The 22,760-nt window shown below is 46.5% G+C and overlaps 1 protein-coding gene across 17 annotated transcripts in view; it reads left to right on the top strand.

Annotated features, from left to right (window-relative positions):
* LOC129839337 (voltage-dependent P/Q-type calcium channel subunit alpha-1A-like) overlaps window positions 1-22,760 on the top strand; it is a 202,233-nt gene that overhangs the window by 118,225 nt on the left and 61,248 nt on the right. For all 17 annotated transcript variants that reach the window (XR_008757004.1, XR_008757003.1, XM_055906682.1 and 14 more), the window contains 6 exons: window positions 63-622; window positions 2,418-2,722; window positions 2,993-3,131; window positions 3,921-4,050; window positions 5,080-5,139; window positions 6,276-6,382. Coding sequence is in view for 15 of the 17 variants with exons in the window: in XM_055906682.1 (XP_055762657.1) it covers window positions 63-622; window positions 2,418-2,722; window positions 2,993-3,131; window positions 3,921-4,050; window positions 5,080-5,139; window positions 6,276-6,382 (1,301 nt within the window). In the remaining 2 variants the exon portion in view is untranslated. The remainder of the gene's footprint in view (window positions 1-62; window positions 623-2,417; window positions 2,723-2,992; window positions 3,132-3,920; window positions 4,051-5,079; window positions 5,140-6,275; window positions 6,383-22,760) is intronic.

Raw genomic sequence — 22,760 nt, forward strand, 5'->3', positions numbered from 1 at the left:
AACATATTGATCCAGTTTCAGAAGATAACATCATTACCATCCTTAACCCCCTCCCTCCCCAGGTGTCGTACCCCCATCGTGCGGGGGACATGAAGACCCACCTGGACCGGCCGCTGGTGGTCAACCCCCAGGACAACCGCAACAACAACACCAACAAGACCCGGCCCGGAGAGCCCCCTCTAGACCTGCAGGACACCCTGGGTCACCAGAGGGCTGAAGAATACATCAGACGCCAGGCCTGCTACCATCAGAGGAACAGGGGGGGCGAACCAAGGGGAGTTAGTGGCCCAGAAAGAGAGGCCCGTCTGGGGCACGGGGGGAGCAGATTGTCCCTGCAGACGCTGGAGGGTATTGAAGAAAGAAGGGAACATGGAAGGAGATGTAGGCATAAAGAAGGGAAGGAGGGGAGGAGTGTGTCACCGCATTATAGCGAGGGAGGAGTGGGGGATGAGAAGAGGAGGCACAGGAGGGTTAGGAGGGAGGGGGAGGAGGGAGGGAGAAGGCATAAGTGTAAGGGGACAGAAGGGGTAGTGGTAGGGGAGGGGGGTGAGGTAGAGGGGGAGGGGAGGAGGCCGAGGCGTCATCGGCATGGAGAGAGGAGCCGACAGCATCGAGTTAGAAAGTGAGTGACAGGGTCCGTGTGTCTGTGTCTGAATCTGTCAATATCAAACCTAATGTTTCCTTTGGGGATCAAAAGTATATACACTACCGTTCAAAAGTTTGGGGTCACTTAAAAATGTCCTTGTTTTCCATGAAAACATACATGAAATGAGGAAATATAGTCAAGACTTTGACAAGGTTATAAATAATCATGTTTAATTGAAATAATAATCGTGTCCTTCAAACTTTGCTTTCGTCAAAGAATCTTCCATTTGCAGCAATTACATTATTGCAGACCTTTGGCATTCTAGTTGTCAATTTGTTGAGGGAATCTGAAGAGATTTCACCCCATGCTTCCTGAAGCACCTCCCACGAGTTGGATTGGCTTGATGGGCACTTCTTACGTACCATACAGTCAAGCTGCTCCCACAACAGCTCAATAGGGTTGAGATCCGGTGACTGTGCTGGCCACTCCATTATAGACAGAATACCAGCTGACTGCTTCTTCCCTAAATAGTTATTGCATAGTTTAGAGCTGTGCTTTGGGTCATTGTCCTGTTGTAGGAGGAAATTGGCTCCAATTAAGCACCGTCCACATGGTATGACATGACCATGTACAAATCTCCCACTTTACCACTACCAAAGCAGACCATCACATTGCCTCCACCATGCTTGACAGATGGCGTCACTCCTCCAGCATTTTTTCTGAGTCTCACGAATGTTCTTCTTTGTGATCCGAACACCTCAAACTTAGATTCATCTGTCCTTAACACTTTTTTCCAATCTTCCTCTGTCCAGTGTCTGTGTTCTTTTGCCCATCTTAATCTTTTCTTTTTATTGGCCAGTCTGAGATATGGCTTTTTCTTTGCAACGCTGCCTAGAAGGCCAGCATCCCAGAGTCACCTCCTCACTGTTGACGTTGAGACTGGTGTTTTGCGGGTACTTTTTAATGAAGCTGCCAGTGAGGACTTGTGAGGCGTCTGTTTCTCAAACTAGACACTAATTTACTTGTCCTCTTGCTCAGTTGTGCACCGGGGCTTCCCACTCCTCTTTCTATTCTGGTTAGAGACAGTTTGCACTGTTCTGTGAAGAGAGTAGTACACAGCATTGTACGAGATATTTTTAGTTTCTTGGCAATTTCTCGCATGGAATAGCCTTCATTTCTCAGAACAAGAATAGACTGACGAGTTTCAGAAGAAAGTTCTTTGTTTCTGGCCATTTTGAGCCTGTAATCGAACCCACAAATGCTGATGCTCCAGATACTCAACTGGTCTAAAGAAGGCCAGTTTTATTGCTTCTTTAATAAGAACAACAATTTTCAGCTGTGTTAACATAATTGCAAAAGGGTTTTCTAATGATCAATTAGCCTTTTAAAATTATAAACTTGGATTAGCTACCACAACGTGACATTGGAAGACAGGAGTGATGGTTGCTGATAATGGGCCTCTGTACGCCTATGTAGATATTCCATAAAATATTTGCCATTTCCAGCTACAACAGTCATTTACAACATTAACAATGTCTACACTGTATTTTTGATTAATTTGATGTTATTTTAATGGACGAAAAAATGTGCTTTTCTTTCGAAAACAAGGACATTTCTAAGTGACCTCAAACTTTTGAACGGTAGTGTAGATTGCTATTGATTTGTCTAAGCCAGTATCCTGTCCTGCATGTCATTACATGAGCAGCATAGTAACTGTGGTTTTTCAAGATGTCACTGTCCTTGAGCCTGCCTCCCCCAACCTCTACCCCCTCTCACTCTTCCTCTCTTTCCCTCTCCCTTCCTCTCCTCCCACCTCCCATCCCTCCTTCAGAGACCACCACTGCAGTGGCCCCAACCTCTCCACCGCTCGGCCCATCCTCAGACAGGACAGTCAGTACAGGGAAGACCTAGACAACCTCCTCAACAACAGCAAACTACACGACCACACCCTCCACCCGCTGCCCCCGGGCCACCCTGACCTTGTGAATAACCTCCTGAACCGCAGTGGGACAGCAGACACACAGCACCATAGTATGGACAGTCTAATTCTGACCAGTATGGCCAAGCCGGCTCATACGCTCGTGGATATGATGCCTCCTGTCTATCCATATCCCTCCACCAATGCCATCCTGCAAGGTGTGTGTGTGTGTGTGTGTGTGTGTGTGTGTGTGTGTGTGTGTGTGTGTGTGTGTGTGTGTGTGTGTGTGTGTGTGTGTGTGTGTGTGTGTGTGTGTGTGTGTGTGTGTGTGTGTGTGTGTGTGTGTGTGTGTGTGTGTGAGAGAGAGAGTTTATGTATGGGTGGTGAATGTAATATTTTGGATCATTCTAATACTTTGACACTCTCTCTTTCTCTGTCTCTGTCTCTGTCTCTCTCTCTCTCTCTCTCTCTCTCTCTCTTCATCTCAGTGAACAAGAACGCTAACACAGACCAGAAAAAGAAGGATGAAGAGAAGAAGGAGGAAGAGGAGGATGAAGGGGGCGATGAAGATGGTCCCAAACCAATGCCCCCGTTCAGCTCCTGTTTCATACTGTCCACCACCAACCCGTGAGTGTGTGTGTGTGTGTGTGTGTACGTGGGTGTTGTGCACTATATATACAAAAGTATGTGGACAGCCCTTCAAATTAGTGGATTCAGCCATTTATACAGGTGTATAAAATCGACCGCCGAGTACTTAAGCACGTAGTGCGTAAAAATTGTCTGTCCTCGGTTGCAACACTCACTACCAAGTTCCAAACTGCATCCGGAAGCAACGTCAGCACAATAACTGTTAGTCGGGAGTTTCCATGGCCGAGCAGCCGCACACAAACCTAAGATCACCATGCGCAATGACCTAACCTGACCTCAACCCCAACGAACACCTTCGGGATGAATTGGAACGGCGACTGTGATTCAGGCCTAATCGCCCAACATCAGTGCCCGACCTCATTAATACTCTTGTGGCTGAATGGAAGCAAGTCCCCGCAGCAATGTTCCAACATCCAGTAGCAGCAAATAGGGACCAACTCCATATTAATGCCCATGATTTTGGAATGAGATGTTCGACGAGTAGGTGTCCACCTACTTTTGGTCATGTGGTGTATGTGTGAAAGAGAGAGAAGTTATGTTCCATTCAGGAAACTGAAGATGGGAGTACCAGTCCAATCTCAACCACACAAAACGGAGCACAGACCAGGTTCCCGGATGCGTAGTCCATTTGGTCAGATGTTGGAACATGCAAGGAGCCCCCTGATTCCTAGAAAAATAAGACAGAGTAACAAGCTAGCTGCACAAACTATTGAAACAGTATGCATCACTTTGTGGGTGCGTTGTATTGTGTGTGTGTGTGTGTTGCAGGTTCCGTAGGTGCTGCCACTACATCCTGACCAGGAAGTACTTTGAGTTCAGTATCCTGTCTGTGATCGCCATGAGCAGCATCGCCCTGGCTGCAGAAGACCCTGTCTGTCCTGAGTCACCAAGCAACCAAGTGAGACAACACACGTCTGTCTGTATGCCTGTTTCTGTGCTTTTCTTTCTATCCGGCTGTCTCTGGTGGTCTTTCCACTCGTGGTGTGTGTATATTTCTCTGAATCGCCTCTCAACAACATGAGACAACACCTCTGCGCTTGTCTCTCCATCTCTCTCCGTCTGTCTGTCTCTCTTTGTATGTCTGTCTGTGTTTTCACCGCCGTGAGACATCTACACCTGCCTCTCTCTCTGTCTCTCTGTCTGTCTCTCTCTGTCTGTCTCTCTCTTTGTATCTCTGTCTGTGTTTTCACCAACGTGAGACCTCTACACCTTCTCTCTCACTCTTTCACTGTTTCTCTGTCTCTCTATATATCTTTCTCACTGTCTCTGTCTCTCTCTGTCTCTCTCTATCTGTCTCTCTCTGTCTCTGTCTCTCTCCGTCTCTCTCTGTCTCTCTGTCTGTCTGTCTCTCTCTGTCTGTCTCTCTCTGTCTCTCTGTCTCTCTCCGTCTGTCTGCCTCTCTCTGTCTTCTCTCTTTTGTTGTCTGTGTGAGTGTCTCTATGTCTCTGTCTGTGTTCCTGTGGCTGTCTTTCTCTGTCCGTTTGTCTGCCTCTGTCTTTCTCACTGTCTCTGTCTCTCTCTGTCTCTCTCTGTATGTCTCTCTGTCTCTCTGTCTCTTTCTGCATGTCTGTCTCTCTCTGTCTCTCTGTCTCTCTATGTCTCTCTGTCTCTCTGTCTGTCTCTGTCTCTCTCTGTCTCTCTGTCTCTCTCCGTCTGTCTGTCTCTCTCTGTCTTCTCTCTTTTGTTGTCTGTGTGAGTGTCTCTATGTCTCTGTCTATGTTCCTGTGGCTGTCTTTTTGTCTGCCTCTGTCTTTCTTCCTTTATCTATTTATATCATGTGTATGTATAGTGTACAGGTATGTGATCTATCTATTTCTATCATGTGTATGTATAGTGTACAGGTATGTGATCTATCTATTTCTAGAATGTGTATGTATAGTGTACAGGTATGTGATCTATCTTGGTACCTCTACTCTGTCATTCTCAGGTGCTGAAATACTTTGACTATGTCTTCACGGGCGTCTTCACGTTTGAGATGTTGATCAAGGTAGTATACAGTGTGTTAATGTCTGTTTTAGAGTCTGTATATCAAATCAAATGTATTTATATAGCCCTTCGTACATCAGCTGATATCTCAAAGTGCTGTACAGAAACCCAGCCTAAAACCCCAAACAGCAAGTAATGCAGATGTAGAAGCACGGTGGATAGGAAAAACTCCCTAGAAAGGCCAGAACCTAGGAAGAAACCTAGAGAGGAACCAGGCTATGAGGGGTGGCCTGTCCTCTTCTGGCTGTCCCGGGTGGAGATTATAACAGAACATGGCCAAGATGTTCAAATGTTCAGAAATGACCAGCATGGTCAAATAATAATAATCACAGTAGTTGTCGAGGGTGCAGCAAGTCAGCACCTCAGAAGTAAATGTCAGTTGGCTTTTCATAGCCGATCATTAAGAGTATCTCTACCACTCCTGCTCTCTAGAGAGTTGAAAACAGCAGGTCTGGGACATGTAGCACGTCCGGTGAACAGGTCAGGGTTCCATAGCCGCAGGCAGAACAGTTGAAACTGGAGCAGCAGCACGGCCAGGTGGACTGGGGACAGCAAGGAGTCATCATGCCAGGTCGTCCTGAGGCATGGTCCTAGGGCTCAGGTCCTCCGAGAGAGAAAGAAATAAAGAGAGAAAGAGAGAATTAGAGAGAGCATACTTAAATTCACACAGGACACCGGATAAGACAGGAGAAGTATTCCAGATATAACAAACTGACCCTAGCCCCCCAACACATAAACTACTGCAGCATAAATACTGGAGGCTGAGACAGGAGGGGTCAGGAGACACTGTGGCCCCATCCGATGATACCCCCGGACAGGGCCAAACAGGAAGGATATAACCCCACCCACTTTGCCAAAGCACAGCCCCCGCATCACTATAGGGATATCTTGTGCCTTGTGCCTGATATGTGTGTGCCTGTGTGAGTGTGCTTGTGTGAGTGTGCTTGTGTGAGTGAGTTCCCTATTGTGTGTGTGTGTGTGTGTGTGTGTGTGTGTGTGTGTGTGTGTGTGTGTGTGTGTGTGTGTGTGTGTGTGTGTGTGTGTGTGTGTGTGTGTGTGTGTGTGTGTGTGTGTGTGTGTGTGTGTGTGTGTGTGTGTGTGTGTGTGTGTACACTAACACCTCTCCTCTGTCCCCAGATGGTGGTGCTAGGCCTGTTCTTACATCAGGGTTCATACTTCAGGGACCTGTGGAACATCCTGGACTTTATAGTGGTTAGTGGTGCTCTGGTGGCCTTCGCCTTCACGTAAGTGTCCCCTCGAAACCTCCCCCCTCCCCCCTCAGCACTGTCTCCCCCCTCTTGACTCCTCTTTTCATCACCCTGTCTTTCAGTTGTCTTTCACTCCTTTACCTGATGCATTGTCTGGCCCTTACTGGCTCAACACTATATATGTGTCTCTCTTTCCTGTATTTCCATGTTCTCTCTCTTTCTCATCCCTCCATCTCTCGTTTCCTCTGTGCCTGTTGCCCTGTTTCCTGGCCTAACACTGTCTGTGTGTCTCTCTTTCTTGTCATTATTTTTGTTGATTATCTGTTGATTATTTCTTTGACTAGTCACACAGCACTGGCCTGACCTCTTTCTCTCTCTCTCTCTCTCTCTCTCTCTCTCTCTCTCTCTCTACCCATCTCTCTCTCCGTCCTAAGCGGTCTCTCCATCTCTGTGTCTTTGTGTCTCATCCACTCTCTCACTATGAGACTCAACTCTCTAGTCTACATCTGCCTTTTCCATGTCTTTCATTCATTATTTCATCACATCTGCACATTTCACTCTTTACACTCCTCCCAACCAGCCACAAGTCAGCCGGCCATCTTACTAACGATTCCTCCAGTTTACCTTACACGACTTACTCCAACATCCTACCTGCAACCTTTACCCGAACCCCCCCCCCCCCCCCCCCCACACACACCACCTTTCCAAACCTAGCCCTCAGCTGCCCTCCCACCTAACTACTTGCATCTAACCCCTGCCTCCCACCTCCCACCTCCCTTCCCCAACCTAGCTCACTGTTGCATCCCCCTCCAACCTCCCTTCCCCCAAAAACCTCCCAACTCCCTCAAACCACACTAAATGCACCCCTACCCAATCACCCGACCACCTAATCCCTCCCCCAACTTTCTCCACATCTCCCAGCCTTCAACTGCACCCAATCATCCCCTCCCTCCCACCCCCTCCCCCAAACCTCCCCCCTGAGAGCGCCCCGTCCCCCTTACGCTGTGTGAGGCTGAGGGTTCCCCAGGCACCCGGTAACCCTCTAGTGCCCAGGTCGTTCTGGTTCAGAGCTGCGAGGCACACACCTTGCCCTGTCCTCCCGTTACATCACACACCTCACACACACACACACCTTTACACACCCGTTAATGGTTACCGGTAATCACTCCACTCATCCACCAGAAGAGCAGGTATTTGACTATTTATTATCCTCTGCACGGCCTGGGGGAGCCTGGGGGAGCGTGGGGGAGCGTGGGGGAGCCTGGGGGAGCGTGGGGGAGCCGAGAAAGGGAAGGAGGGAGGAGAGGGGTGAATGTTTGGGGCAGGTCACTGAGGGTGGAATGATTTTTTATCTTGAGATATTGTCCGCATATCGACAGTTATATATGGATATATGTGCCTGAGTATGAATGAGCGAGAGAATGGAGACGAGGGGCGGAAGATGGAGGAAGGAGAGAGAGAAGGACAGAATGAAAGAGCGTGTGTGTGTACATCCTCCTCAGCTCCAATGGCATGCCTGCGCTGGGACTCACATGGATATCATGATGACATCACACAAACCTGTCTGGGATGTGTTACGATGAGGTGCTGACGGTGTTGATGATGTAACAAGAGGAAGAAGCTGAACGTGTGTCTGATTGAGATGTCACTAACATTCTATGACACAGAATGTGACCAATGTTTTGATCAAGGTGCTACACATAGAATTAGGAATTAGAACACTAGAATGGTCATGAACCTTCTTCTGATGGGATAAAGGTCAGCCATTTTGGTCAGGGCGTTGGTCAACCGTGGTTTGACAGTGTTGTGATCAGATATTGTGTAAAATAATGCATTTGAAGACTGCATCTGCACTGTGTTTGTTAGCTTGCCAGCCAGTTTTAGCAGAATGATTCCATTAATCAAATGAACTGCCAATATGCCAACATTCCATTCAGACAATGCAGTCAACCCACAGCCATACACTGGCTGAAATCAGTTGATGATAGGACTGAGACAAGGTGTAAATGCAACAAGTACTGATTGTATCATATAATCGCACTCATAGCATTCCAAGAAAACTACAATGGAGAGATTAAAGGTCTGTTTACATGTATTTTAGAGGCTGTGAGTGAAGTGGAAAAAGTGACCAATTGTCATACTTGAGTAAAAGTAAAGATACCTTAATAGAAAATGACTTAAATAAAAGTGAAAGTCACCCAGTATAAATATACTTAAGTATCAATAGTAAATGTAATTGCAAAATTATCCTTAAGTATCAAAAGCGAAAGTATAAATCATTTCAAATTCCTGATATCAAAACCAGGTGAGCTGACAGGCGTTTTGCACTGTTTAGCTCTGGCTTCAGTCATCAATCTAGCAAGAGGGCAATATTTTATTCATGTAGTAGTGTGTAGTAGCTTTCACCTGGAATTGTTAATTTATGTCTGAGAAAAAAATATGATATGATCTACTACACAATAAAAGTATAAGAAAACATATACCAAGATGATGATAAATGAAATTACATTGTGAATGAATAAGCATTTTCATACTTTATAATATGTCCACATATAGTTAGAATCTGTTTTAGGAACATCGACCCAAATATTTCACCTCTTTATTCTTTATTACTTTACCAAACATATCATGACATTAGCGATAGTCAAAATCTATAAAATGTGTGATTGTCTAAACATGTGGGCCATTGAAACAGTGTGCATTCCTCCTATAGACAAGGGCAGAAGGGCTATGTAAAGGGGCCGATTTTGTTTAACTTCCACAACTATAACTTTTTTTACTTACTTTAGGTTTAAGGCAGTGTGTAGGTCCCATTATTTATCGTAGCGCTAGGAAGGTAACGTCGCAGTGATATAAATGGATGTAATGCTGCTGATGACCACCAGAGGGAGGTAAATACAAGGTTATTTGACAGGACCTTATATTTACCTTTATTTAACTTGGCAAGTCAGTTAAGAGCAAATTCTTATTTTCAATGATGGCCTAGGAACAGTGGGCTAACTGCCTTGTGTCATAGCTGTCGCTCTCCTCATCCTCGGAAGAGGTGAGGAGAGAAGGATCTTCGGACCAAAATGCGGAGTCAGGGAAATAAGCCATCTTTATTTTATAAATACGATGGTCACGTAACAAAACAAAACACTTTCAAAACTACAAAATAACAAAACGACGTACAACGGAACCTGAACATAAACTTACATAGACAAACGTAAACTCACGAACAGGAACGGACATCGAAACATACGAACAGCCAAACAGCTCCAAAAGTGAATATATCGAACACAAACGAAGACATCACAGGAGACAATCACCCACAAACAAACAGTGAAAATGCCCTACCTAAATATGACTCTTGATTAGAGGAAAATGCAAACCACCTGCCTCTAATCAAGAGCCATACCAGGCAAACCGAAACCAACATAGAAACAGATAACATAGACTGCCCACCCAAAACACATGCCCTGACCATAAACACATAAAAAACAACATAAAACAGGTCAGGACTGTTACAGTACCCCCCCCTCAAGATGCGCACGCCGGGCGCACAAGCACAAAGTCCAGGGGAGGGTCCGGGTGGGCAGTTGACCACGGTGGTGGTTCCGGCTCAGGACGCTGTCCCCATACCACCATAGTCACTCCCCTCTTCTGTCTACCCCCTCTAATGACCACCCTAACACTACCCTCCCCTAAATAAACAGCTAGCACCGGGACAAGGGGCAGCACCGGGACAAGGGGTAGCACCGGGACAAGGGGCAGCACTAGAACAAGGGGCAGCACCTGGATAAGGACCATCACCGGAATAAGGGGCAGCACCGGGACAAGGGGCAGCACCGGGACAAGGGGCAGCACCGGGACAAGGGGCAGCACCGGGACAAGGGGCAGCACCGGGACAAGGGGCAGCACCGGGACAAGGGGCAGCACCGGGACAAGGGGCAGCACCGGGACAAGGGGCAGCACCGGGACAAGGGGCAACACCGGGACAAGGGGCAGATCCCAGCTGAAGGACTCTGGCAGGTCCTGTTTGGACGGCTCTGGCAGGTCCATGCAGGCTGACGGCTCTCGACGCTCATGGCAGACTGACGGCTCTCGACGCTCATGGCAGGCTGACGGCTCTCGACGCTCATGGCAGGCTGACGGCTCTCGACGCTCATGGCAGGCTGACGGCTCTCGACGCTCATGGCAGGCTGACGGCTCTCGACGCTCATGGCGCTCTGACGGCTCTGGCTGCTCATGGCTCTCTGACGGCTCTGGCTGCTCATGGCTCACTGACGGCTCTGGCTGCTCATGGCTCACTGACGGCTCTGGCTGCTCATGGCTCTTTGACGGCTCTGGCTGCTCATGGCTCTCTGACGGCTCTGGCTGCTCATGGCTCTCTGACGGCTCTGGCTGCTCATGGCTCTCTGACGGCTCTGGCTGCTCATGGCTCGCTGGCGGCTCTGGCAGATCCTGTCTGGTTGGCGGCTCTGGCAGATCCTGTCTGGTTGGCGGCTCTGGCAGATCCTGTCTGGTTGGCGGCTCTGGCAGATCCTGTCTGGTTGGCGGCTCTGGCAGATCCTGTCTGGTTGGCGGCTCTGGCAGATCCTGTCTGGCTGACGGCTCTAGCGGCTCCTGTCTGGCTGACGGCTCTAGCGGCTCCTGTCTGGCGGATGGCTCTGTAGGCTCATGGCAGACGGGCGGCTTTGCAGGCTCATGGCAGACGGGCGGCTTTGCAGGCTCATGGCAGACGGATGGCTCAGACGGCGCTGGGGAGACGGATGGCTCAGATGGCGCTGGAGAGACGGATGGCTCAGATGGCGCTGGGGAGACGGATGGCTCAGATGGCGCTGGGGAGACGGATGGCTCAGATGGCGCTGGGGAGACGGATGGCTCAGATGGCGCTGGGGAGACAGATAGCTCTGTAGGGAGGAGAAGGAGAGACAGCCTGGTGCGTGGTCTAGGCACCGGCTGCGCTGGAGAGGAGGAAACAGCAGGAGAGAGAACCCGGAGAGACAGCCTGGTACGGGGGGCTGCCACCGGAGGACTGGTACATGGAGGTGGCACCGGATATACCGGACCGTGAAGGAGGACACGTGCTCTTGAGCACCGAGCCTCCCCAACCCTACCAGGTTGAATGAACCCCGTAGCCCTGCCAGTGCGGCGAGGTGGAATAGCCCGCACTAGGCTATGCAGGCGAACCGGGGACACCACCTGTAAGGCTGGTGCCATGTACACCGGCCCGAGGAGACGTACTGGAGACCAGCTACGTTGGGCCGGCTTCATGGCACCCGGCTCGATGCCCAACCTAGCCCTCCCAGTGCGGCAAGGTGGAATAGCCCGCACTGGGCTAAGCACGCGTACTGGGGACACCGTGCGCTTTACCGCATAACACGGTGTCTTACCAGTACGACGCCTTCTACCTCCACGGTAAGCACGGGGAGTTGGCTCGGGTATCCTACCCGGCTTTGCCACACTCCTCGTGTGCCCCCCCCCAAGAAATTTTTGGGTCTTACTCACGGGCTCCCAACCGCGTCGTCGCGCTGCCTCCTCATACCAGCGCCGCTCAGCCTTCGCTGCTTCCAATTCCTCCTTTGGACGGCGATATTCCCCTGGTTGAGCCCAAGGTCCTCTACCGTCCAATATCTCCTCCCAAGTCCAGAAATCCTTATTGCTCCGTTTAGCATTCCCATACCGCTTGGTCTCTGTATTTTGGTGGGTGATTCTGTTATAGCTGTCGCTCTCCTCATCCTCGGAAGAGGTGAGGAGAGAAGGATCTTCGGACCAAAATGCGGAGTCAGGGAAATAAGCCATCTTTATTTTATAAATACGATGGTCACGTAACAAAACAAAACACTTTCAAAACTACAAAATAACAAAACGACGTACAACGGAACCTGAACATAAACTTACATAGACAAACGTAAACTCACGAACAGGAACGGACATCGAAACATACGAACAGCCAAACAGCTCCAAAAGTGAATATATCGAACACAAACGAAGACATCACAGGAGACAATCACCCACAAACAAACAGTGAAAATGCCCTACCTAAATATGACTCTTGATTAGAGGAAAATGCAAACCACCTGCCTCTAATCAAGAGCCATACCAGGCAAACCGAAACCAACATAGAAACAGATAACATAGACTGCCCACCCAAAACACATGCCCTGACCATAAACACATAAAAAACAACATAAAACAGGTCAGGACTGTTACACCTTGATCAGAATGACAGATGTTTTACCTTGTCAGCTCGAGGATTCAATCTTGCAACCTTTCGGTTGCTAGTCCAACGCTCTAACCACTAGGCTACCTGCCACCCCGATGGTCCTAGGAAGGTCTGGATCGCTAGATTTGCTGTCTTCTGACATGAAATGGTGGAAAATCAATAAAATTAGTCATGTAAACATATACATATTTTTAAGAGGTTGCAAACCAGAATGCACAATGTTCTACATTTTTTAAATTACTGATAGACATAATTTACAAACAAAGCATTTGTGTTTAGTGAGTCTGCCAGATCAGAGGCAGTAGGGAGAACCAGGGATGTTCTCTTGATAAGTGCGTAAATTGGACCATTTTCCTGTCTTGCGAAGCATTCAAAATGAAACGAGTAATTTTGCGTGTCAGGGAAACTGTAGGGCTTGAAAAGTACATTGTTTTATTTAGGAATGTAGTGATGTTGTTGAAAAATATAAATATTAAAGTAGAAATACCCCCAAAAAATACTATTTTTACTTAAGTACTTTACAACACTGGCTGTTAATACAGACAATTGGTATAAACCCTTATAAACTATCTTTGTAATTATATGACAAGCTTTTAGGTTGACAATAATTATATTACACAATTTCTGATATATCACATGCCTTACTTTTATTTTCCTGCATAAGTCAAATCAGGAGTCTACTGGCAGTCGTTCCAATTAGACTGGTTTGAAGTTCTCCCTGTCCAATATCGCTTCCATTTTCACCCCATTCTGGAACTTTGAGGATGTATGACATGGCCCCTCTAGTAATTTAATTGGATCTCTATGGTGCTACCAAGGTGACCTTTTGTGTTTCTGGACAGCTGCCGGTTGCTATGGTTACTAGATTGTTCATGTAGCATGAATGTGACAATAACTATGGTTATCGCTATGGTAACTTGATTGATGATGTAGCATGCAGTAATTGTACATGTGCATTGAAAGAGTGTGACAAGCACAAAGATAGGAGACCACAAGGGCTGAGGAAGGTGTACATACAAGGGTGTATATATGCATAGCATTGATCAGTACATATACAGTGCCTTGCAAAAGTATTCATCCCCCTTGGTGTTTTTCCTATTTTGTTGCATTACAACCTGTAATTTAAATAGATTTTTATTTAGATTTCATGTAATGGACATACACAAAATAGTCCAAATTGGTCAAGTGAAATTCAAACAATTACTTGTTTCAAAAAATTCTACAAAAACAAAATGGGAAAAGTGGTGCGTGCATATGTATTCACCCTCTTTGCTATGAAGCCCCTAAATAAGATCTGGTGCAACCAATTACCTTCAGAAGTCACATAATTAGTTCAATAAAGTTCACCTGTGTGCAATCTAAGTGTCACATGAATATATACACCTGTTCTGGAAGGCCCCAGAGTACAACACCACTAAGCAAGGGGTACCACCAAGCAAGTGGCACCATAAAGACCAAGGAGCTCTCCAAACAGGTCAGGGACAAAGTTGTGGAGAAGAACAGATCAGGGTTGGGTTATAAGAAAACATCAGAAACGTTTAACATCCCACAGAGCACCATTAAATCCATTATTAAAAAATGGAAAGAATATGGCACCACAACAAACCTGCCAAGAGAGGGCCACCCACCAAAACTCACGGACCAGGCAAGGAGGGCATTAATCAGAGAGGCAACAAAGAGACCAAAGATAACCCTGAAGGAGCTGCAAAGCTCCACAGCGGAGATTGGAGCATCTATCCATAGGACCACTTTAAGCCATACACTCCACAGACCTGGGCTTTACGGAAGAGTGGCCAGAAAAAAGACATTGCTGAAAAAATAAATAAATAAGCAAACACATTTGGTGTTTGCCAAAAGGCATGTGGGAGACTCCCCAAACATATGGAAGAAGGTACCCTGGTCAGATGAGACTAAAATGTTGCTTTTTGGCCATCAAGGAAAACGCTATGCCTGGCACAAACCCAACACCTCTCATCACCCCGAGAACCCCATCCCCACCGTGAAGCATGGTGGTGATAGCATCATGCTGTGGAGATGTTTTTCATCGTCAGGGACTGGGAAACTGGTCAGAATTGAAGGAATGATGGATGGCGCTAAATACAGAGAAATACTTGCGGGAAACCTGTTTCAGTCTTCCAGAGATTTGAGACTGGGACCTTCCAGCAGGACAATGACCCTAAGCATACTGCTAAAGCAACACGAGTGGTTTAAGGGGAAACATTTAAATGTCTTGGAATGGCCTAGTCAAAGCCCAGACCTCATTCCAAATGAGAATCTGTGGTATGACTTAAATATTGCTGTACACCAGCGGAACCCATCCAACTTGAAGGAGCTGGAGCAGTTTTGCCTTGAAGAAAGGGAAAAAATCCCAGTGGCTAGATGTGCCAAGCTTATAGAGACATACCCCAAGAGACTTACAGCTGTAATTGCTGCAAAAGTTGGCTCTACAAAGTATTGACTTTGGGGGGGTGAATAGTTATGCACGCTCAAGTTTTCTGTTTTTTTGTCTTATTTCTTGTTTGTTTCACGATAAAAAATTTGCATTTTCAAAGTGGTAGGCATGTTGTGTAAATCAAATGATACAAACCCCCCTAAAATTAGTTTTTATTCCAGGTTGTAAGGCAACAAAATAGGAAAAATACCAAAGGGGGTGAATAATTTCGCAAACCACTGTATACTGTTATGTATGATGTGTATGTTTGTGGAAGGTGGATAGACAGTAGTTTGAACTGCCTATATTTGGTGGTCCTCAATGTGGCTGTTGCTATGGAGACTGATAGGTTTGTTGACTCTCTCTGCAAGTTTAAAATCACTCCACTGGTCTACTGCACCCTCTCCAGCATGACTTCCCCCTCCCTCCCCTCCAAGAGGATGCTTCCCTCCCTCCTTTCTCCCTCCTTACTTCTCTCTTCCCTCCCTCCTTTCTCCCTCCTTACTTCTCTCTTCCCTCCTTCCTTTCTCCCTCCTTACTTCTCTCTTCCCTCCCTCCTTTCTCCCTCCTTACTTCTCTCTTCCCTCCCTCCTTTCTCCCTCCTTACTTCTCTCTTCCCTCCTTCCTTTCTCCCTCCTTACTTCTCTCTTCCCTCCCTCCTTTCTCCCTCCTTACTTCTCTCTTCCCTCCCTCCTTTCTCCCTCCTTACTTCTCTCTTCCCTCCCTCCTTTCTCCCTCCTTACTTCTCTCTTTCCTCTCTCCTTTCTCCCTCCTTACTTCTCTCTTCCCTCCCTCATTTCTCCCTCCTTACTTCTCTCTTTCCTCTCTCCTTTCTCCCTCCTTACTTCTCTCTTCCCTCCCTCCTTTCTCCCTCTTTACTTCTCTCTTCCCTCCCTCCTTTCTCCCTCCTTACTTCTCTCTTCCCTCCCTCCTTTCTCCCTCCTTACTTCTCTCTTCCCTCCCTCCTTTCTCCCTCCTTACTTCTCTCTTTCCTCTCTCCTTTCTCCCTCCTTACTTCTCTCTTCCCTCCCTCCTTTCTCCCTCCTTACTTCTCTCTTTCCTCCCACCACCTTTCCTTGTTCCTGTGATATTTCTCCTTACTCCTCCTTTTCAACTATCTGCCTTCCTTACCTCCTTGGTGGCCTGTTCTCCTCTCCCCCAACCTTTCAACCCTCCTCCTCTCCACCCTTCCCAGCCCGCTCCCTTCCTCTTCTCCTTCTCTCCTCCTCTTGTCCACTTCCTCCATTTGCTCAGGGCTACCCTGATGCTCAGGGTCAGGGCTCCACTTGTTTCTGCGGAGCCTTGATTTGTTGAGTCTCACATAGGGGGAGACAAGGCTGTCGAGTTAAGGGTTTTGACTCAACAAATCCGCTTCTGGCACCGTCATTGAATGACACTGGACTGTCACAATGATGGAGAACTGCATGTTTACGAGCTACTTTGACTATGCATTTGAATCTCTGTGTGTGTGTGTGTGTGTGTGTGTGTGTGTGTGTGTGTGTGTGTGTGTGTGTGTGTGTGTGTGTGTGTGTGTGTGTGTGTGTGTGTGTGTGTGTGTGTGTGTGTGTGCGTACGTCTGTGTGCGTGCGTGCGTGCGTACGTCTGTGTGTGTGTGTGTGTGTGTGTGTGTGTGTGTGTGCGTGCGTACGTCTGTGTGTGCGTGCATGTGTGTGGAGATGTATCGTGCGCGTGTCTGTTTTTATGGTTACGGTATGTAGATGAACAGTATCCACTGTTCTATGGTGTCTACAATATTTACTGTTCTATGGTGTCTACAATATTTACTGTTCTATGGTGTCTACAATATTTACTGTTCTCTCTCAATGAGCAGAAAACTACCCCAAAATACATGTGTTAGATCCCACGCCTAAACTGCACTGTGTTGTACAGTATTACAGTACGTCCGTGCCTTGCGGGGCCCATTAGGTTACAGTAGATTTAATGAGATGATTGTCTCAGTTAGGACCTGGCTAATTGATCGTTATTAAGCGATAAGATCAGTTATACTATTAAATGAATACAGCCGTTACTGTGAAGAAAGGCTTCAGGGACTTTCCACCTGACTGCTCCACCTATTTAGAGAGAACTTAGTAGAATATTCTATTTAGTTATTTGACTAAGTAAATTGCTGAGTAGGATCGAATAAGTATTGCTGTTAAATTAATACAGGGATACATAGATAAGTAGAGGGCCGAACCGATTCCTCTAACCATCAATGAATGGCTTTGAGGATCCAACAGGAGAGTAGGGCTGCAGTCCAAACACACCCCTCAGCCCTCGCGCCTGCCACTTTCCCTCTGGAGAATCCCCGTCGAAACCGGATGCAGTTGGATTGCTATCTTAAGTGGAGGTCCAATTCCCAAACGTTGCCCCCTCAGCCCTCGCTTTAGCTCGAAGGAGCGAGTGAAGAACTTTGATCACTTGTGGGGTTGATAAGACCCACAATTCAATGCAAACTGTAGTCACATGTCAAACTCTGGTCGTCAGAAAAAAATCTGATTTTATCGTTGGCAAATTGGCTTAGTCTCGTAGTGAGGGGCCTATAAAACGTAGATAGCTCGCTTCCCGAGTGGCGCAGTGCCACTAGAGATCCTGGTTCGAGTCCAGCCTCTGTCGCAGCTGGCCGCGACCGGGAGACCCATGGGGCAGCGCACAATTGGCCCAGCGTCTTCCGGGTTAGGGGAGGGTTTGGCCGGCAGGGATTTTCTCGTCCCATCGCGCACTAGCGACTTCTGTGGCAGGCCAGGTGCAATGCACGCTGAGGCGGTCGCCAGGTGTAAGGTGTTTCCTCTGACACATCAGTGCGGCTGGCTTCCGGGTTAAGTGGGCATTGTGTCAAGAAGCAGTGCGGCGTGGCTGGTTTGTGTTTCGGAGGATGCACGGCTCTCGACCTTTGCCTCTCTCGAGTCCATACGGGAGTTTCAGCGATGGGACAAGACTGTAACTACCAATGGGATACCACGAAATTAGGGAGAAAAAGGTGTTAAAAAAAACGTACAGTATATCACAAAAATGAGTACACCCCTCACATTTTTGTAAATATTTGAGTATATCTTTTCATCTGACAACACTGAAGAAGTGACACTTTGCTATAATGTAAAGTAGTGAGTGTACAGCTTGTATAACAGTGTAAATTTGCTGTCCCCTCAAAATAACTCAACACACAGCCATTAATGTCTAAACCGCTGGCAACAAAAGTGAGTACACCCCTAAGTGAAAATGTCCAAATTGGGCCCAATTAGCCATTGGTGTCATGTGACTCGTTAGTGTTACAAGGTCTCAGGAGTGAATGGGGAGCAGGTGTGTTAAATTTGGTGTCATCGCTCTCACACTCCCTCATACTGACTGGTCACTGGAAGTTCAACATGGCACCTCATGGCAAAGAACTCTCTGAGGATCTGAAAAAAATAATTGTTGCTCCACATAAAGATGGCCTGGGCTATAAGAAGATTGGCAAGACCCTGAAACTGAGCTGCAGCACGGTGGCCAAGACCATACAGCGGTTTAACTGGACAGGTTCCACTCAGAACAGGCCTCGCCATGGTCGACCAAAGAAGTTGAGTGCACGTGCTCAGCGTCATATCCAGAGGTTGTCTTTGGGAAATAGACGTATGAGTGCTGCCAGCATTGCTGCAGAGGTTGAAGGGGTGGGGGGTCAGCCTGTCAGTGCTCAGACCATACGCCGTACACTGCATCAAATTGGTCTGCATGGCTGTCGTCCCAGAAGGAAGCCTCTTCTAAAGATGATGCACAACAAAGCCCGCAAACAGTTTGCTGAAGACAGGCAGACCAAGGACATGGATTACTGGAACCATGTCCTGTGGTCTGATGAGACCAAGATAAACTTATTTGGTTCAGATGGTGTCAAGCGTGTGTGGCGGCAACCAGGTGAGGAGTACAAAGACAAGTGTGTCTTACCTACAGTCAAGCATGGTGGTGGGAGTGTCATGGTCTGGGGGTGCATGAGTGCTGCCGGCACTGGGGAGCTACAATTCATTGAGGGAACCATGAATGCCAACATGTACTGTGACATAATGAAGCAGAGCATGATCCCCTCCCTTCGGAGACTGGGCCGCAGGGCAGTATTCCAACATGATAACGACCACAAACACACCTCTGAGACGACCACTGCCTTGGTAATGAAGCGGAGGGTAAAGGTGATGGACTGGCCAAGCATGTCTCCAGACCTAAACCCTATTGAGCATCTGTGGGGCCTCCTCAAACGGAAGGTGGAGGAGTGCAAGGTCTCTAACATCCACCAGCTCCGTGATGTCGTCATTGAGGAGTGGAAGAGGACTCCAGTGGCAACCTGTGAAGCTCTGGTGAACTCCATGTCCAAGAGGGTTAAGGCAGTGCTGAAAAATGATGGTGGCCACACAAAATATTGACACTTTGGGCCCAATTTGGACATTTTCACTTAGGGGTGTACTCACTTTTGTTGCCAGCGGTTCAGACATTAATGGCTGTGTGTTGGGTTATTTTGAGGGGACAGTAAATGTACACTGTTATACAAGCTGTACACTCACTACTTTACATTGTAGCAAAGTGTCATTTCTTCAGTGTTGTCACATGAAAAGATATACTCAAATATTTACAAAAATGTGAGGGGTGTACTCACTTTTGTGATATACTGTAGATAGCTTCATAAATATATTTTGGGGAATTCTGTAATTTATTGGAATAAATGATCAAACTATAAAACTAGCTAGCCAGCTATGGGTAACTGTAGCTAGCTACCTGACAGGAATGCTAGCTAGATACGTTAGCTTACTAGGTACATTAATAGCTTTAGGTTGGTTGTTTTTAAGTTAAACTTCAAGATTTCCACCAAGGACGTTGCATCTCCGATCATCACTCTCCCTCACTTGGGCAAGGGACATTAAAGGTACACTTGGATGTAAAACGTCATTCAAGGGCTGAGGGTTTAGGGCCGAGGACTGTCTACTTTGAGTTTGGACTGCAGCCTAGGTATAATATAATAGTGTAGGTAGTAAGTGAGTAGAAGTAATGATAATAGTATATATAGTGCTAGTAATATTCATAGTAGTAAGTAGCGCTGTATGTATTAATAGTAGTACTACTAATAATGTAGTAAGTAATGTATATAGCAGGTAAATAGGTAATAATGCAGGTAGCAGGTTTAAGATTACGCCACCTTTTGTAACAGAACCTAGTTACAATTGTTAGAATGTAGTAATATTCAGATATACATAGAAAGCCTTACTGGGACTATGTAATAAGAAAAAAGAAAGGCTCTCCACTATTAGTAGTATCACGTAATCAAAAGAAATGGGTCTGCACTGTTACCAATATTATAAGGTAATCAAAGGAAATAAGAAAGTGTCATTTTTTTGTGAACAGGTATGTAAACATTCCATCTTCGACATCACAGTTGTTGTTGTTGTTGTTGTCATAGCAACCAGAGTTGGTGGGAGGAGTCAGAGTGTTGGGGAGGGGGTTGGGGTTTATATCTATCCAAAAGCACTCCATCTTGCTTTCCTCTCCTATTTTCTCTGTCCGTCTCTCATATGGGTGTTTTCTCCTTCTCCAACCCCTTCCCCCTTTCCTGTCTCTAGCTGTGTTTTCTATCTCTGTTAGTGTGTCTCTGTCTTTCTTCCTCTCTTTCTCCCTATCCCTCCATCTTTTGTTCTTTCTCTCTGTTGCTGTCACTGACCCTTTCTCGCTGTCGTTGCCTTGGTGATTTCTACAGGAGCTTCGCAAAGTAAAGTAAAGTTCTGTCTCTGTCTCACTGTCTCTCTCTCTCTTTCTGTCCCTGCTGTCTCTCTCTCTCTTTGTCCGGTCCAAAATGGCTTCTCTCTCTTTCTTTCTTTGTTCCTCTAGTCGTTCCGCTCTCATTCTCGCCGTTACTCGTTACCTTCTCTTCCTCCATTCACTGTTGTCACACCCACATTTGGCCTGTGGACCATTCCGAAACCCCTCCACCCCCAGGAACCAATTGGAACGCTTCATGATATCCCCCTAAAGTGATTCAATGCAGTACAAACCGGTTGCATAGTGTATTGCTTAATGTAGCTAAAGCAAGTGTTAAAAACCTGAAAGATGCAATTCACCAATGAACATAGATGCTATCATTGTATTAATAGGTGTCTACAGTAGGCCATATACTGTAGCTAATTGCAACTTGCTATCATTGTATCAGTATCTATAATATACTGTAGCTAATGCAACATGCTTCTTGATAATGCTACTTACTATCATTGTATAGGTCTATATACTATAGCTTATGCTAATGCTAATGTTATATATAGTAGCTTGATGCTCACACTATGTATTGCAGATAAAGGTAATGCTAAACGCATATACTGTAGCTATTGCTACATGGTAATGCTATATACAGTAGCTTATGCTACATGCTAATTGAATATGCAGTAGCTGATGCTACATGCTAATGCTATGTACAGTAGCTAACGCTACATGCTAATGCTATATATAGTAGCTAACGCTACATGCTATCATTGTATAGGTGTCTATAATACATTTGCTATAAATGCAAATTCTTAACGCCTATCCCGAGAAGAGCTTTTCTCTAATACTCTCATACTGCTCTGATAGAGAGGACTCTAGTCTATTCAGTCTATTGAGGATCAGCAGAGTAAGGCATATTGATTATCGAAACACACACAAACAACACACCACAGTTGCCAAGGCCCAGACTCAATCAATCACCAATGAATTGAATTGTCTTGAGAGTTTCAGAGAGCAGCCCTCTGCAGTTCATAGTTAAAGGCTTGATGAAAGACCTCTCTCACACACACGCTCTTCTCCTGCTCCTTGGCAGTCCTCCAGCCGACGGTCCTTGTTTTTAAAATGGCTGTCATTCCACTTACAGTAAAGATCAACTCTCTGATAGGGTCCCCTTGACGTCGAGATTTTTCTTTCCCTGATATTGTTTTATAGGCAGTACAAATCATGGGATCTACAGCCCCCTATTGTTATGAATAAAAGCAAGTAGGCACATAAAAACACAGGATGTCCTTTGTCATTTACCACAACGGGCTGCATCTGAAATAGCACTCTATTCCCTATGTAGAGCCCTAGGCCTGGTCGAAAGTGGTGCACTGTATAGGGAATAGAGTGACATGTCGGACGCAGCCCTGATGACACAGACTAAATCATTCCTCCTTTAGGTTGAATGAACTGTTCTGTGTTCTATCTGTGATGTCACATCCTGTGACTGACATCAGCAATGTCATATGGCCACGTCCCAATCGTCTCAGATAGCATCCTTTCCTCGTCTCCTTTCCTTCAAGTCACATCACTTATCTGAGGGTGACAATAAACCGGAATAGCATCCAGCCCTTTCATAGAGAGCCGTATAAGGAGATAAGGAAAGGAAACCATTCAACCCTGTTGGGACTCAGCCCATAATGGTATCAAGCTCATGGATTATATTGTTGAAATGATAATCCTGCCTTGTAATAATACTATAACACCCTGACATCCACTCACATTCCCCTGGATAATGAAATGTTGTGGAAAAGAAAGAAAGAGGTTTGGCTGGGCATCCCGTCAGATGTCTGTTGATAATATGTAATGGTTGAAACATGCTTCTCAAGAGTCTGCTGGCCATGAAACCAGCTGATCAAACCACTGATCACATATCATGTCATGTGATTCATATAGAAGGTTTATTTTTGGCAGAAGAAGAGACTGAGATCTGATTGTCTCTGTACTATGTTTTAACCTGTGTACGACAAGTGTGCTTGCCTTGTCAACTGTTGACTATCTCTGTATGAGAGATACGTTACCCCAAC

This window comes from Salvelinus fontinalis, chromosome 40 (genome assembly GCF_029448725.1).
Source record: "Salvelinus fontinalis isolate EN_2023a chromosome 40, ASM2944872v1, whole genome shotgun sequence".
In the NCBI taxonomy this organism is placed as follows: Eukaryota; Metazoa; Chordata; class Actinopteri; order Salmoniformes; family Salmonidae; genus Salvelinus; species Salvelinus fontinalis.